The sequence below is a fragment of the Hippoglossus stenolepis genome, chromosome 5 (genome assembly GCF_022539355.2).
Source record: "Hippoglossus stenolepis isolate QCI-W04-F060 chromosome 5, HSTE1.2, whole genome shotgun sequence".
Taxonomy (NCBI): Eukaryota; Metazoa; Chordata; class Actinopteri; order Pleuronectiformes; family Pleuronectidae; genus Hippoglossus; species Hippoglossus stenolepis.
Window position 1 is genome coordinate 28594290 of NC_061487.1, and position 17500 is coordinate 28611789.

Here is a 17500-nt window from a genome sequence, read left to right on the forward strand (position 1 = left end):
TCTGTCTCAGTCTCTAGTTTCACGTCTTCTTCAAACAGCTGATGTTCATTTAGTGAATTATGATCATTTAGAGTCAAACAGACCATAAAGCACCGGATGCATGGGGGGTACCACAGTGTGATTGACAGCTTGTACCGTCCAATGGGAGCAGGTGTAGGTGGGCGTGTCCTCGAGCTCTCAGTCAGGCTCCACCCCCCACTCCTCCATTTATGGTTATTTCTGGTTTCAAAAAATGAAGATGGCGCTGAACACAATGTGAAACTGAAGCAGGCGTCACGTGTTAGAAACCTCGTCAACACGTCCACTCGCTCACTGGGAAGCTTCCACACATTGTCCTGCTGTCTCCTCACATGGACTCACAAGGACATGTTACAGATGTTTTACTAGGAGGCTGCAGGAGAAGATCCAGAACATGTCCAGAGACACTGACTCAGACATTTGTTCTCACAGACAGAACCTGCAGAACATGTGAGGAACATGTCAATATCATTTCAGTAACATGTCAGTAACACGTCAGGAACATGTGAGGAACATGTCAATATCATTTCAGTAACATGTGAGGAACATGTGAGGAACATGTGAGGAACATGTCAGTGGTTCAGTTTGAAGACAGCTCTTGTGTGTTTTCACTGTACAGTGTTGTAGCGTATGAATTTTGTGATTCACTGTGGACTTTTCCACTGTGGAGTTGTGACGTGTCGTTAAGTAAGTGATTGGAGGACGCGTTGCTCAGCGGCAGGTTGCCAGGTTATGATTGGACAGTGAGCTGTGGGAGCCTCTGACCAGAGGGTCACCTGAGCTCTGTGGTTGGCTGCTGGTGAGACAGGTGAAAAGTGAGGAGGAAGCTCTATAAATAGAGGTTTTCTCTGTGTCACTAATCTGCTGCTCACTCTCCCTGGTGATAATCAGAGGAGCTTCAGTTTCCTCGTCTCGTTCTTTGGCGTCTCATCCTGCAGCTAAGCTGATGTCACTGGACAAACAGAGCGAGCTCAGAGGTCACATGGGGAGAGTGAGCAGAGGAAATATACTGGATACTTAGTTGTAGGTGCAGTCCCATCGTCAAATGTATACTCAGGTAAATGTTTATTACAGAAACTGAGGCCTGATCACGTCTGCAGTCACAACACTTGTTGTGAAGGTGACACCTGAGGAAAGTCAAATATCCGGTGTGAAAGGTTCCTCTGAACGCGGTCCGGAACAACGCACCAAAATCTGTCTGAGCAAAAACGTTGGATCAAGCTGAACCGTTCTTAAACCTTCTGTCACAGTAAAGTGAGTCTGTTGTGTTTTGAACTGTTGGTTGGACACAACTCGACATCTGAAGACTGTTCAAAGACTAACTAACTAACTAACTAACGAACTAACTGTCCATGCTGCAGGTGGAGCGGTGACACTGTGGTCACAGACTAGTTACTGGTGTAGTGCTTGGAGGACAAGGAGCCAGCGGGGACTCAGGACTTAATTACAGCTGCTTCCTGTTGTCGTGCTGCTCCCCCTGTGGAGACAAGACAACACTTCCTGTTTTATAATTCATGTTCCTGGTTAGAGCAGCGACCTGATGCCACAGCAACACAGTCAGATGTTCGTTAATAACAGCTGCACTGAGATTGTCTGCGTTCGTGTTTGAAAAGATTCTGTACAGTAGTGATGGTGGAGCCTCGACCAATCGTGAGTCAGTGTCAGCTGTCAATCATGATGTTTTCATATCATCACATAACCAACCTTATGCTGATGTCACTGTTTTTGTGACCTGACACAGTCGTCCCTTAAATTCTAATGTTCTGAAATGTGCTACCTCTGTGAACCGCCTCATTCTGACCTGGGATCTGGTGTCAGACGTGAAATCCAGTTTCCAGCTCTGCTCTGTGATTAGTGTGGAACAGTTGAAGCTCACACACCATCACCATAGCTGTATATATTGTGTTGGTATTAATATTCTATTAACAATTGATGCTCATTCAATTAAAACTCAAGATGTGTCTTGTTATTAATCAGAGGCCTTTTAGGGAGAAAATATTAAGTTTCATTCCGTGGTCAAATGTCTTTAAGGATAATTATTGGATTTTTGAACCTGGGAACAAAAAATCTTTGTGTTTCACCAAAAATCAGCCAGTAAATCACATCGATCCAGAACACGAGTCGATGCTGTTAAACAAACAGGCAGAAGAAGAACCTTTGTGTTCGTCTGACTCCTCAAAATAAAGTCCTGTCTCTGTAGGAATCACAAAGACTCATTAATAAACGTGAAAGTGGTATAAGAACTTTTGATGGAGGTACTTTGACTGACAGCTGGTCTGTGGATTCTGTTTAAACTCTTCCTGATCATTCAAAGCTCAATTTAAGACATTTTTTTTCATATTAATTATTAAACATAAAAACAGGGGAAATAGTTTCCAGGTTATCTTGGATTTGTGAATCGGAGGCTGACGATGTTTTGGTATTTTCATTGATGACAGTCAGAGGGTGTGGTGATCGAGTAGTTGTACAGATCCGATTATGGGTGTAGCACAAACATGTAGCTTCTACCTGTAAAGCTAACTGGGTTTTACATCCAACAGCCACAGACGAGTGTCTCAGGGGTCCGTCCCCTCTCTGCGTCCAACATGGAAACGTTCTTCCGTCGTCACTTTAAGAGGAAGGAAGCAGAGGCCAAATCCTGCCTCCAGCGGAGGCCCAGCGTGGCGGTGCCGACCAGTAGGGCCCGCCGCAGGTCCAGTGTGGGGCTTCCTTCCTCCACCCTGACCCAGCGGCGACGGTCCAGCGTCCAGCTGCAGGCAAGGCGGCCGTGTTCAGACAGGGGGTGTTTGGCAAAGTCATCCAGGAACACTGGGTGGGCGGGGCAAGCTCGCAGGCGCTCCAGCACCACCACCCCCAGCCTCAACCCAAGGTTCGCTGTTCGCCGGAGGAAGTTGGGGAAGCTGCGAACCATCGACACTCACCTTCTGGGGCCGTCCATGTTGCTCGCCAGTCTGATCCAGATGACTGAGGAGGAGGAGGAGGAGGGACTGGGGACGGGGCTACCTGCCGGGGAGCAGCAGGTGGAGGTGAGGGGAGGTGCCAACAACAGGAGGATCTTTTCACGCTCCAGCAGTCTCCAATCAGACGGCGACGATGAGGGTGGCGATTACTTCACTGCCAACGACAGCCAATCAGAATCCAGTCAGCTCTCAGAGGCGGAGCAACTGGATGAGGTGGACGATGTCTCCTGGTCCCTTGATCCGCACTTGTCTCCATCCTCCACCGTCCTTGAGGTGATGAGAAAGACGCCCCAGCTTCCCCCGGCATCACGGCCCGTGATCCGGGCCCCTCGCTGCCTCCGGAGGAACTCCTCTCAGGTGTTTGCAGGAGACTCTGCTCCTTACAGCCGCCACCATGCCTCCAGCCAGAGGAAGAGGAGGAGGATCTCCACCATTTCCAAAGGTGCGCCTGGAAGAGGCCCCCCACTGGCCAGCCGCAGGACTTCAATCTACTACCTCAACCACCAGGCCTTCTACAGGGGTCCCGGAGCCCTCAGTCCAATGGGGGCCCACAACTCCCGCCTGGAGAGCTGGAGTGCCTTCTTGCTGTATGTAGTCCGGCTGCAGTTAGTTCAGCTTGTTACTGAGAAGAACTCCCAAACTTCTCAAATCTACCGTTTTTAAAAACACCATTTTCTCCTGGTTTCTTAAATACGGTGAAATATTGTTTATAGGGAAATAATGAAACTAGCGAGCTGAAGAAATGGTTCCAGATTTTTGTTTCAGAACTGTTTCATTCAATTAACAGTAAAACAGTTTTTATCAATGCTTCATTATTTGAGGCTGCAGGTAACCATAGCAACAACAGTGGAGACTACACTGATCATTTAAATCAGCGAAACGCATCGATCACTGAACAAAGTGAGGACGCTGAGAAACATTATGTTGACAGAGGTAAAACGTGAAGCAGTACCTTTAACGTCCGACTGTGTTCATCATAAAACTCTTGTTCATCATCGTTTCTCCAGAGACGTGAAACTTTATCCAGGTTCCTCCAACTAAGAGAAACAAAGGAAAATATTAAAAACTGAAACTGTTTTCTTCACAGCTTGTTTGTCCTCTTGTGGTTTCAGGAAAGCTATTGCGAAGTCGGGCCTCCAGCACGTGGCCACTCAGCCCAACGTGTCATTATCTGCACAGAGCGACCCGCCGCAGGAGCCCAGCAGCACCGTCGACTGGAGCGTGAGCTACTTTCCAACTGTTAACAAAGTGATGACTGAACCTGTTCACAGGGTGAAACACTGAGCAGAATCAGCATGAACAGGGAAAGAGACTCTTCAAATAAGAGATAAAGGATTTATAATGCTACAACCACTATAAAATACTATTTCATCCATTCTGAGAGAGAACGTTTAAATGTTATTAATTCAAAAGTTTCAACAAACAGTTTAAAATGTCAAACCTGCAGAGAGACAGAAACAGTGTCTTTAATAAACATGTTGCAGCAGCTCCTTTTTCAGGAGAAAGTTGTGTTCATGTCAATCAATCAAACAATCAATCGATCAATTAACTTGTATTATTATCGTCTCATATTCACAAATCCCAGTTTGTCTCACAGATCTTAACAAGGACCTCAACAAGAGTAAATCTACCAAAGAAACGTTATTAGCAGTAAATAAAGCCCAGAGAGTCACATGTGAGGATCCCTCTCCCAGGACACAAGTACAATAGATGCTGCATAATGTCCATGTGTCCATTACCGCCTGTTGAATGCTGTGACTCAGACTCTGTGCTGCTCTTGTCCATCACAGGACAACGCACAGTATGGGGAGCACATCTGGTTCGAGACCAGCGGGTCTGGAGACTTCTGTTATGTTGGGGAGCAGTACTGCGTTGCTAAATCACTGGTGAGTCACAGCGTCTGCTCAAAGAACTGCAAACACTTTGTAGTTCTACTTTCTGTTGACACGTACCTACATAATCCTCCTCTAATAAAACTGTATAACACAATCACTTCTTTTTTTAAGCAGCAAAAGACTGTATCGAGGAAGAAGTGTGCTGGATGTAAGATTTCAGTCCACACCATGTGTATGGAGCAGCTGGAGAAGGTAAACTCTGGATCATCTCTGGATTGACAGAGTTAATCTAAGATTATTCCCCTCACTCTTTCTTCTCTTTATGATCAGATTAATTTCAGGTGCAAGCCGTCGTTCAGAGAACCAGGATGTCGAGCTGTTCGAGAGGTCAGTGTCACTTTAAAAACATGAAGATGATCGAAACAAGTCCAATGTGAAACGGAGTCAGTGAACGGTTTGTGTTTCAGTCCAACGTTGTGCGACATCACTGGGTCCACAGGAGGCGTCAGACAGGGAAGTGTCGACAGTGCGGGAAGGTGAGACTCCAAACTCTCCACTGTCAACTTGGCTCAGAGATTCTGGTGCTGACTCCGTCTCTTTTCTCACCTTCAGGGATTCCAACAGAAGTTTTCATTTCACAGCAAAGAGATAATCGCCATCAGCTGCTCGTGGTGCAAACAGGCGGTAAGTCAGGGTGGAGGTGGGTGACCTCTGACCCCCAGAGGGCTCAGGGTTTCCTGTCTGATGAGTCAGTCGTTGTTCAGCAGTGACGTGCAGACACACCCACTCTTAATAATGCAAGGACTCCATCCAACGATTTATCATTTGTTGCCAAGGACACAAGGAGCTGCTAATAGATCGTAACAGTGAGCATCTACTTTAAGAACGTCACAGTCTCGTAGTTTGTGGTGAGTCTACCTTGGATGGTTAAAATGTGAGTACCTGTTTCCCTCTCTGATCGTCAGCCCTGCTGCTGACGGGTGGCGAGAGGAGAGTGGACTGCTTCTTTCCTTCAAAACACCGGTGCTGGGTAGTTTCAGCTCTTGTGGGAAGAAGCAGCTTTATGTCAGCTGTGTGAAGGTGCTGAACCTTCGCTCTCTGGCTGGAGTCAAGGAGACGAGGTGGACTGAGGATTTTGCTGCAGGCTGCCCCCCCGAAGGCAGGTGGAGGGTCCTGTATAAACCTCCTGTGGACAAACGGGTGGGTGACCTCCAGTGGAGGATTATACATGGAGCTTCAGCTACAAACAGACACAGAGCTCACCTGGACCCGAGCACTGGGGAGGGATGTGGTTTCTGTGGTGATAGGGAGACGGTAGAGCACCTGGTGGTGACTTGTCCTCGACTAGAGGTTTTATTTAGACAACTGCAGCAGTGGGTGGAGGCTCTGGGGAGAACTTCTCTCTCCCGTTGTTTGTTTTTGGGCCTAAATACCACAAAGGAAACAGAGCAACACTCGTCCTGGTCAACTTCCTGTTTGGCTAAACTGGCCACCTGGAAGAGCAGGAAGAACCAGATGTTGGGTGAAGGCTGGACAGATGTGGAGAAGTGCTTCGAAGGTTTGGTAGCAACTCGCCTGAGAGTAGAACACGCCTTCTACAGCCTGACCAGTAACCTGGAAGCTTTCAAGTGTCAGTGGGGGATCAGACAGGTTCTATGTTCAGTAGAGGAGGACGGTTCACTGGTCCTTCATTTTTAAACTCCGTGTGTGTGTGTGTGTGACATGTAGTTTTTCTTTTGTAAAATATGAGTCTTATTGAAGTGTTATTTATTAATTTTGTTTTTGCTGATGCATGAAATGATCTAAATAAAAGTTATCTTCAAAGTCAAAGTCTCTCTCTGTGTGTTTCAGTATCACAACAAGGTGACGTGCTTCATGCTGCAGCAGATAGAGGAGTGTTGCTCTCTGGGAGCTCACGCTTCCGTCATCATCCCTCCAACCTGGATCCTCAGGGTCCGCCGCCCACAGGTACACACACACACACACACACACACACACACACACACACACACACACACACACCTTCTTTAACCAGGTGTGAATGTCCAGACAGAGCGACACACTCTCATGTCGTGTTTGTCGTCCCTCTGCAGACGTCTCTGAAGTCGAGTAAGAAGAAGAAAAGGACGTCGCTGAAAAGCAACAAGTCCAGTAAGAAGGGAGCTGAGGTGAGAACCGACACATGTCACCCCCAGTGTTCATGAGTCGTCAGCACGTGGATGGTTTCACCTGCAGCATCAAGTCGATGTCTGTCTGTGAAGCAGCTCCAATATAAACTGAATACTTCATGTTTTAGGTCAAATATAACGTGATGAGGTTAAAAAAACTGATGTTTCTACTGTCTCTCAGCTCCAAGATGGCCGCTGGAAGCCCTTCCTGGTGAAGCCTCTGCCGTCTCAGCTCATGAAGCCTCTGCTGGTGTTCGTTAACCCAAAGAGCGGCGGGAACCAGGTACGTCACCTCCACGCTAATCATCAACAGCCAGAAGGAAAAATAAAAACCTGTGGGTTTAATGAGATTAACTAAATTTACAACAATCAATAAACGTTATTAATCGGTTAACGTTGAACAAGGGATTCTGGAATACAGACACGCCCCTCCCTTCACTGCTCCTTCAGAAGCTCCACCCCCACATTAAGGTGAAACACTGATCTCAACCAGTCAGAAACATGTGGAAGATGAAACAGTATGTAGTACATTTAAAAAAAGCTACAACCAATCAACTGATCTTTTCTGTTGCTGTTTCAGGTTTTTACGTGGGTTCTTTAATCTGGAAAGAGTTGTAGCGTCTGAGCTCAGACACAACCTGTTTGTTTTTGTGTCTCAGACTCGTGTGGTTGATCATTGTAACTTTAAAGCAAAGATACAGATTTTCCTCAAGACAAATAATCACAGACTGAAAAACACTTTGTTTGAATTCAAACCCGTTTGTGCTCCAGTGAAGATTGTGATCGCAGGTGTTTCTTTCTTTCAGGGAGCAAAGATCATCCAGTCCTTCATGTGGTACCTGAACCCTCGGCAGGTGTTTGACCTGACAAAGGCTGGACCCAGAGAGGGGTAAGATCGGCCTCACTCACCCCAGGGCAACTCTCTACTTCCCCTGTTTGATCATCCCTCGCTCATCGTGTCTAGTTTCCTGTGTGGAGGAGGAGCTACAGGATCCCTGAGGACCAGGAAAACACAGGTCTTCCGAAATGTGAAGAGATGCTGCAGCTGTAAAATGACCCTGGAACAATAACAGAAGTTTTACTCTGAACTTTCTTTTGTGATTTTTCCTCTAAAAAGAGTTCAAATTAAATAACATTCATCGTTAGTGAGATAAATGTCTGTGTCCTGCAGACTGGAGCTGTTCGGCCAAGTGCCCAACCTGAGGATCTTGGCCTGTGGGGGAGACGGGACGGTGAGCCCAGAGACGTCAGACACCAAAACATTTCAGATTTAAAAATGAAATAAAACATTTTGTATCTCTCTTTCTCATTTCTTATATCTTATATCTGTGTGTGTGTGTGTGTGTGTGTGTGTGTGTGTGTGTGTGTGTGTTCAGGTTGGATGGATCTTGTGAGTTTTGGACCAGTTAGATCTTTGTCCTCAGCCTCCTGTGGCCATCCTTCCTCTGGGGACCGGCAATGACCTCGCAAGGACTCTGAACTGGGGAGGGGTGAGTTTAACTGGACATTAAGTTGAGTTTAAACTGGGGTTTAACTGGGGTTTAACTGGAGTTACACTGCAGTTAACTGAATCTGTAAACGCTGGCTCTGAGCTCAGCTCCTGCTCTCAGTGAAGCTGCGTCTTCCAGTAATCACAGGGCTTTGTTGAAGTCCTATGAGATAAATTGTGATTTTTTACAAATATAATTGACTTGATCGATTGAAAGTAACTTTACTCTGAGTGACTGCAGACAGACGTCCTGCTTTAACTGACCTTGTGCTGCTGTCTCAGGGTTACACCGATGAACCCATCACAAAGATCCTGTCACACGTTGAGGATGGAAACATGGTGCAGCTGGACCGCTGGAACCTGAAGGTGGAGGCGAACCCCGATGCTGGACCTGAGGAGAGAGACGGGCATCAGACCGACAGAGTCAGTTTGAACAGACGCAGATTTCTGCTAAGATTTTCTGAACCTGGTCATTTCACACAGTCTTCACGTTCTTTCTCAGCTTCCTATTGACGTCTTCAACAACTACTTCAGTCTGGGCTTCGATGCTCACGTCACACTGGGCTTCCATGAATCCAGAGGTCGGTTCACTCACACATGTTGTTTCCTGATGTTTTCATATGTTTTCTCTTCATGTGTTTGTGTTCTTGCATCAATCGACTAAGAATCAACACTTTCAAACTGACTAAGACGACTGACTCCAGGAACGTGTCGCTCAATGTCACTGGACGGATTTTGCGCCGTCCACCAACGCTCAGTGGCTGTGAGACATATGTCCGGTCTGAAGATCTTCTACTCAGTTTGGGAATCAGGACTCGTTCACACCTTGTTTGGTTCAGAGCTTCAGACTCTTCAGTTCAGTCTGAACATCAGGTGTGAAAGGTTCCTCAGAGCAGAAGAGGAGTTCTGGGTCTGGATCAAACTGAACCAGGTTCTGTTCCAGAGTGAAAACACTTTGTTGGATAGTTTGGACTTTTGGACCAATCACAGGAAGGAGAGACAGAATTAAACAAGAGAAGAAGAGTCCTCAGTTCTCATGATACATTTGCTGTTCTTATCTCTCAGGGATCAATAAGATCTGAATGTTTGAGACGTGGCTCAGCGTGGTTCACTTCTGTCTTTGTTTGTCAGGATAAAATGAAACAAGTCTATTTTCTGGTTGAACAGGTTGAATGTTTCTGTCTTTTAGAGGCGAATCCAGAGAAGTTTAACAGCCGCTTTAGGAACAAGATGTTCTATGCAGGGGTGAGTGTCCTCTGATCTGTTCTGTTTGATCCACACACACATTGGAATTTTGTAATGTGTGTGTTGGTGTGTGTTTCAGACGGCGTTCTCAGACTTCCTCAGCGGGACTTCGAAGGACCTCGCCAAGCACATCAGTGTGGTGGTGAGTGGAGCTGACGATGAAAACACTAACGTCAGTGTTCAGTCTTCATGTTTCTGATCACTTTGGTTTTAATTAGTTATTTGATGATATAAAAACGGGCTGAGACTTCATGATTGACAGCTGAGACTGACTGCTGATTGATCAGGAGCGTGTGTGGGCGGGGCCTCTGTTCTGCACAGACTCTAACTGCAAACAACATCATCACCTCAAGATGGCAGCGTTCATATCTGAGATATTTTAGGTTCCCTAACGCCCCAACGTAAGGAAGTGTAGAGAAGTCGTCATCTTTATATACAGTCAATGATTGTCAGTATGTGTGTATATATATATATACAGAACTTGATCGAGGTGTTTTATACATGTCGTGTTCTCCTTCCTCAGTGTGACGGCCTCGACCTGACCTCCAAAATCCAGGAGCTGAAGTTACAGTGTCTGCTGTTCCTCAACATCCCTAGGTACGGTACTAATAATAACAATAAGAGATACATTTATATAGCACCTCGGTGAGCAGAGAGGGAAACAACTCGTCAGTCACTTTATCTCCCTGTAAAACACGCTGTGTGTGTGTGTGTGTTGCAGGTACTGTGCGGGGACCATGCCTTGGGGTCACCCCAGTGAGCACCACGACTTTGAACCTCAGCGTCACGACGACGGCTGCATCGAGGTTATCGGCTTCACCATGACGTCTCTGGTGAGCTCTGAGCTGTTCTCCACCACACTACGTCAGACCACGTGAGACCACATTAGACCACGTTAGACCACGTCAGACCACGTGAGACCACATTAGACCACGTTAGACCACGTCAGACCACGTGAGACCACATTAGACCACGTTAGACCACGTCAGACCACGTGAGACCACATTAGACCACGTTAGACCACATTAGACCACGTCAGATCACATTAGACCACGTTAGACCACATTAGACCACGTCAGACCACATTAGACCATGTTAGATCACGTTAGACCACATTAGACCACGTCAGACCATGTTAGACCACATTAGACCATGTTAGACCAGGTTAGACCACGTCAGACCAGGTTAGACCACGTCAGACCACGTTAGACCACGTCAGACCACGTTAGACCACATTAGACCACGTCAGACCAGGTTAGACCACGTCAGACCACGTTAGACCACATTAGACCACGTCAGACCAGGTTAGACCACGTTAGACCACGTTAGACCACATTAGACCACGTCAGACCACGTTAGACCACGTCAGACCACGTTAGACCACATTAGACCACGTCAGACCAGGTTAGACCACGTTAGACCACATTAGACCACGTTAGACCAGGTTAGACCACGTCAGACCAGGTTAGACCACATTAGACCACGTCAGACCACATTAGACCACGTCAGACCACATTAGACCACGTCAGACCACATTAGACCAGGTTAGACCAGTTAGACCACGTCAGACCAGGTCAGACCAGGCTGTGTCTTTCTTACCTAAGTAATTTTTGCAAAGTAAAATAACCTGCTCTGAGAAAACATTCTCATAAATAAATAAATAAAAATAGTCAAATAAATATCGATTAAGGTGCAAGATGTAAAAAATTAACTGTAGTTAAACTGCAACATTATTGTATAGTATGATTATCATTGTTAAATATATGTATTTCATTTTTTTAATTCTAAATAATGAACTATCACCACATAGTTTGCAGAGGTTCGATGCCCTGCTGGTACCAACAGCGTCTCCTAGTGGCCAGGGACAGAAGTTTATAAAGGGCTGGTGTGGGCGGGGCTTGAACCCTGCGTTCTCTACAAAAGCAACGATCGCATGTCCGCTGCTATAAATACACCAATGTGGCTCGGTTTGGATACAGGTACCGTTACACCCCTACAGGCCACGCTAGACCACATCAGACCACATCAGACCACATCAGACCACATCAGACCACGATACACTGTTGTTTGTGTCCAGGCCACGCTGCAGGTCGGAGGTCACGGGGAGCGTCTCCACCAGTGTAAAGAAGTTACTCTCACCACCTATAAGTCCATCCCCATGCAGGTGGACGGAGAACCGTGTAAACTGTCCCCGTCCGTCATCAGCATCAGTCTGAGGAACCAGGCCGACATGGTGCAGAAGACCAAGAGGAGGAGCTCCATGCCCCACCTCAACGAGTAAGGATCCAACCAGCTGCGTTAACCTCAAGGCTCCGCCCACACTGACATGTTGACACTTGTGTTCTGCTGGTCTCGTTTAGTTTGAAAAGTCAGGTTGAACCCACGTTCTCTTCCTGACCATCAGCTGTTGTGTGTTCATGTGCAGCCAGCAGCTCGTCCCTGAGAAGCTGCAGATCACAGTGAACAGGATCAGTATGACGGCGTACGAGGCCCTGCACTACGACATGGAGCATCTGAGGGACGCCTGTGAGTGACCCGGTACCTCAGCCATGGTCCCAGACTGGGCTGCCTCACTGAAACTCAACTGGCATCACTTCTTTTGCAGCGATGCCGCTCGGAGTGATCACTGTCCCCGGAGACTGTGACCTGGAAAGCTGCCGTCTGCTCATAGAGCGTCTGCAGGACAACATGGAGCAGGTAGAGCACAGGACACAAGGACACAAGGGCACAAGGACACAAGGGCACAAGGACACAAGGACACAAGGAGTTTGTGTTGGACAGATTTTAACAAACATCAACTAGAGACACAAAACAGATCCTGACATCTGTACATGAAACTACGCATCATATGACTGTATATAAACACAATCAATAACTGTAGTGAGAGGAAGTGACATCATAGCTTTAGGTTTTTCAGTGACTTATATAAACAGAAGTTGAGAAGGTTCAGAATTTAGTTTTAAATGACTTCAGAGTTGTGTCGTACATGAAGACGTAGTATTCACATCTCAACCTTCGTCCTCTTTTCTCAGGACTGCGACACGACAGAGGGGGAGAGTCTGTCGTCACGGAAACTGTCCATGAAGTGGTGTTTCCTGGACTGTGAGTCCAGATCAGCTGATCAGAGTCAGAGTCTCACACAGAAACTAACCTCTGTCTCTTCTCATTCTTTTTTAGGTACGACGGCAGATCGCTTTTACAGAATCGACCGAGCTCAGGTACGACGTTCAATGGACGAACTTCTGCTGTTTCCTCACAGCCACATCTAAAATGTAGAATGTTTTGAAATGCTCTGAGACTCTGGGTCCAGAAGGTGAAGCTGATGAAGAAGAGCCTAAAACCTGTGTTCTGTGTACTGACCAGCAGGGGGCGACTCCCCTGGTGGTTTCTATAGAAGTCTATAGAAAGTGACTTCTCACTTTATAACGTCAGGAAACATTCAGGAGTTTCTGTCTCAGTCTCTAGTTTCAAGTCTTCTTCAAACAGCTGATGTTCATTTAGTGAATTATGATCATTTAGAGTCAAACAGACCATAAAGCACCGGATGTGTTGGGGGGGGGATACCACAGTGTGATTGACAGCTGGTACCGTCCAATGGGTGCAGGTGGTAGGTGTAGACCTAATTTTTCAAATTGTAATCCTTTTGTCTATAAAATGTCAGAAATGTTCAGTGAATAAAGACAGAACAAGAAAACACAGAATATTTGTAGTGAGGACAGAACCTGATGTTCTGCGGGTTCTTCGTCCAGGAACACCTGAACTATGTGACGGAGATCTCTCAGGAGGAACTCTACATCCTGGACCCAGAGCTGGTCGTCAAGGAGACGGTGGGCACGTCCGCCGGGAGGCTGGAGTCAGAGGAGCTGGACCAGGAGAGACAGTTCGTCCTCCCGTCCTCCACACACACACCCAGGTGAGAGAGGTGGTGATGTGAGTGCCTCCTGCTGGTCAGACCAGGTGGTGTACCATGACAGGGGGTCTGTCTGAACGTAACCTGAAGTGAAGATGAAATGTTTATGTTGTGCTGCTCACGTTTTCTCCTCCCCCTCTCTCTCTCTCTCTCTCCCCTCTCTCTCCCCCTCTCTCTCTCTCCCCCCCTCTCTCTCCCCCTCTCTCTCTCTCTCTCTCCCTCTCTCTCCCCCCTCTCTCTCCCTCTCTCTCTCCTCTCTCTCCTCTCTCTTCTCTCTCTCTCTCTTCTCCTCTCTCTCCCTCTCTCTCTCCTCTCTCTCTCTCCCTCTCTTCCCCTCCTCTCTCTCTCCCCCCCTCTCTCTCTCTCTCCCCCTCTCTCTCCCCCTCTCTCTCTCCCCCTCTCTCTCTCCCTCTCTCTCCCCCTCTCTCTCTCCCTCCCCCTCTCTCTCTCAGTTCTTCCACTGCTGCTTCACATGATTCTGAAAAAGGTAAAACATTCAAATTTGATGCAGCTTCACAGTTACACACATTTCTCTGATCAAACTGAAAATAAAGATGGACGACATGACGGCTCCCAAAAGTGAAGCCAAAGCCTCTCCATCGCCCCCTGGTGTCTGGCTGCAGTAGAGGTCATAAACCCTCCTCCATGTTAGCAGATGGGACATGGACCAAACTAAAAATCAAAGTAGACGTTAAATAAATGTTTGTCAAAGATGTTTCTGTCATTTCAGGTCGTTCTTATCTCTCTGATGTTTGTTCAAGTGTTTCTGATCAGTTTGTTAAAATTAGTTATTTGATGATATAAAAACAGGCTGAGACGTGATGATTGACAGCTGAGACTGACTCGTGATTGGGAGAAAGCGTGTGTGGGCGGGGCCTTGATACCACGACTCCACGGTTACTACTGCACAGACTCTGACTGTAAATGTCGTCATCACCACAAGATGGCAGCGTTTGTATCTGAGATATTTACGATTGAATGATTGAATGAATCAGTGAATGATTGGACGAATGAACGAGGACCTGTTGCTCTGGCTGCTGCTTCTCTTGCTCTAAATTCACCAGAATATTGAAAAAGAAGTTTGAAACTTTTTGCCAGTCTGTGTTTTCATGATCTACAGTTTGAGTCAGTTTCTGCTCTCACTCATATAAATTAGATACATTGAAAGTTGTGTTTAGTTGTGATTAGTTGTAGAAAGTTGTGTTTGATTGTAGAAAGTTGTGTTTGATTTTAGTTGATCACTTGTTTCTCGGTGTTGTAGAAGCAGAGCTGATCAGCTGCGTCAGGACCTCAGACCTGGACACAGTGAGTGAAGTGGATCATTGTTGCTGCTCCGTATTTCTCAGTCTGCTCAAACTCAATCTGAATCTGGTGACCACTCCTGTGTTGCAGCTGATGGCGCTCCACCAGCAGGGGGCAGACATCCTGCTGCAGGACGACGCTGGGTGGACGCTGCTGCATCACGCCGTCCAGGTCGGCAGTAGGGACATCGTCAAGTACCTCGTCGACAACGGTATCTGCAGGTTTTCTAAACACTGAGTCATGTGTCATTTCAGGATGTTTCTAACTTCGTGTCTCGTTTGGTTTAGTTCCCATGTCTCACCTGGACGTAAGCGAGAAAGAGACGTGAGTTAACTTCCTGTTCACCATGTTCATTGTTTATCTTGCACTGCTTGAACAACACACCCACATCAGCTCTGTGTTTCAGCGGCGAGACGGCGCTCCACAAAGCTGCCACCTGCTGTCAGAGGATGATATGTCACTACCTGGTGGAGGGCGGGGCGTCGCTCATTAAGACAGACCTGCAGGTAAACTCACCTGTGACACAGCTGGGCCACGCCCCTTCTTACTCAAACTGTAAAAGTGACCTGGGATCAATCATATTCAGTTTTTTTACACAGATTTTAAAATAGAAGTTTCCTTATTACGGTTTCTATATAAGTCTAGTGATTGACTGAACTGATGTTATTTTTCATACTTCACATGTCGACTGAAACAATCTTCAGACCTGAGTCCTCAACCTTTCAAAATAAAAGCTCTGTAGTTCAGCAGTGAGAAGATGTGAAGTCTGATGTGTAGCTCTGCCTTTGATTCTGACACTGATGGGCTTTGATGAGTGAAACATGTTGAGTTACAGCAGCTGTTTCCTGTCGTATGAAGCAGCTCTGACCAGCAGCTGTAACCTGTCTCACTCTCTGCAGCAGCGTTACCATGGTGAAGTCAGTGGTTAGTCAGTGGTTAGTCAGTGGTTAGTCAGTGGTTAGTCAGTGGTTAGTCAGTGGTTAACCCTAACCCAGCCAATCATCAGAGCTTTTTCTTTTTCTTTTTCTCTCAGTTTATTCAGTTATTTTGTTTCCAGAGTTTGTTTGAAGCCGAGATTCACTGAGAACAACTTTATATAAACACAATCACTGTATATAAACAGAATCACTTTATACAAACACAATCACTGTATATAAACAGAATCACTGTATACAAACAGAATCACTGTATATAACAATCACTGTATACAAACAGAATCACTGTATACAAACAGAATCACTGTATATAAACAGAATCCTTCCCTATATAAAGATGGTCTGTGTGTCTCAGGGTCAGATTCCTAAACAACGAGCTCAGAAGAACAAGGACCAGGAACTGAGTGAATATCTGGAGAAACATCAGCAGAGAGACGACCAGGAGACACCTGTCTAACCTCCAGCCTGTCTAACCTCCAACCTGTCTCACCTCCAACCTGTCTCACCTCCAACCTGTCTAACCTCCAACCTGTCTAACCTCCAGCCTGTCTAACCTCCAGCCTGTCTAACCTCCAACCTGTCTCACCTCCAACCTGTCTCACCTCCAACCTGTCTCACCTCCAACCTGTCTCACCTCCAACCTGTCTCACCTCCAGCCTGTCTAACCTCCTCCCTCCAACCTGTCTCACCTCCAACCTGTCTCACCTCCAACCTGTCTCACCTCCAACCTGTCTAACCTCCAGCCTGTCTAACCTCCAGCCTGTCTAACCTCCAACCTGTCTCACCTCCAACCTGTCCAACCTCCAGCCTGTCTCACCTCCAACCTGTCTCACCTCCAGCCTGTCTAACCTCCAGCCTGTCTAACCTCCAACCTGTCTAACCTCCAACCTGTCTAACCTCCAACCTGTCTAACCTCCAGCCTGTCTAACCTCCAACCTGTCTAACCTCCAGCCTGTCTAACCTCCAACCTGTCTAACCTCCAGCCTGTCTAACCTCCAACCTGTCTCACCTCCAACCTGTCTCACCTCCAACCTGTCTAACCTCCAACCTGTCTCACCTCCAGCCTGTCTAACCTCCAACCTGTCTCACCTCCAACCTGTCTCACCTCCAACCTGTCTAACCTCCAACCTGTCTCACCTCCAACCTGTCTCACCTCCAACCTGTCTCACCTCCAACCTGTCTCACCTCCAACCTGTCTCACCTCCAACCTGTCTCACCTCCAACCTGTCTAACCTCCAACCTGTCTCACCTCCAACCTGTCTCACCTCCAACCTGTCTCACCTCCAACCTGTCTCACCTCCAACCTGTCTAACCTCCAACCTGTCTCACCTCCAACCTGTCTCACCTCCAACCTGTCTCACCTCCAACCTGTCTCACCTCCAACCTGTCTCACCTCCAGCCTGTCTAACCTCCAACCTGTCTAACCTCCAACCTGTCTAACCTCCAACCTGTCTAACCTCCAGCCTGTCTAACCTCCAACCTGTCTCACCTCCAGCCTGTCTAACCTCCAACCTGTCTAACCTCCAACCTGTCTAACCTCCAGCCTGTCTAACCTCCAACCTGTCTAACCTCCAACCTGTCTCACCTCAACCTGTCTAACCTCCAACCTGTCTAACCTCCAACCTGTCTCACCTCCAA

General features: G+C 47.1%; 1 protein-coding gene across 1 annotated transcript; it reads left to right on the forward strand.

Annotated features, from left to right (window-relative positions):
* Positions 1 to 457: 457 nt before the first annotated feature.
* On the forward strand, positions 458 to 16531 carry dgkzb (diacylglycerol kinase, zeta b). Its single transcript, XM_047340069.1, is given in 31 exon segments — positions 458 to 3565; positions 4091 to 4199; positions 4769 to 4864; positions 4988 to 5065; positions 5144 to 5200; positions 5281 to 5349; positions 5426 to 5497; positions 6665 to 6781; positions 6907 to 6981; positions 7163 to 7264; positions 7788 to 7870; positions 8153 to 8213; positions 8358 to 8471; positions 8753 to 8893; positions 8973 to 9051; positions 9660 to 9715; positions 9795 to 9857; positions 10239 to 10312; positions 10437 to 10548; positions 11793 to 11992; positions 12141 to 12241; positions 12321 to 12412; positions 12748 to 12817; positions 12893 to 12933; positions 13465 to 13628; positions 14078 to 14112; positions 14887 to 14930; positions 15018 to 15138; positions 15215 to 15251; positions 15334 to 15433; positions 16218 to 16531. Coding segments are annotated over 31 exon segments (3627 nt in total). The 5' UTR covers positions 458 to 2603; the 3' UTR covers positions 16320 to 16531.
* Positions 16532 to 17500: the final 969 nt, after the last annotated feature.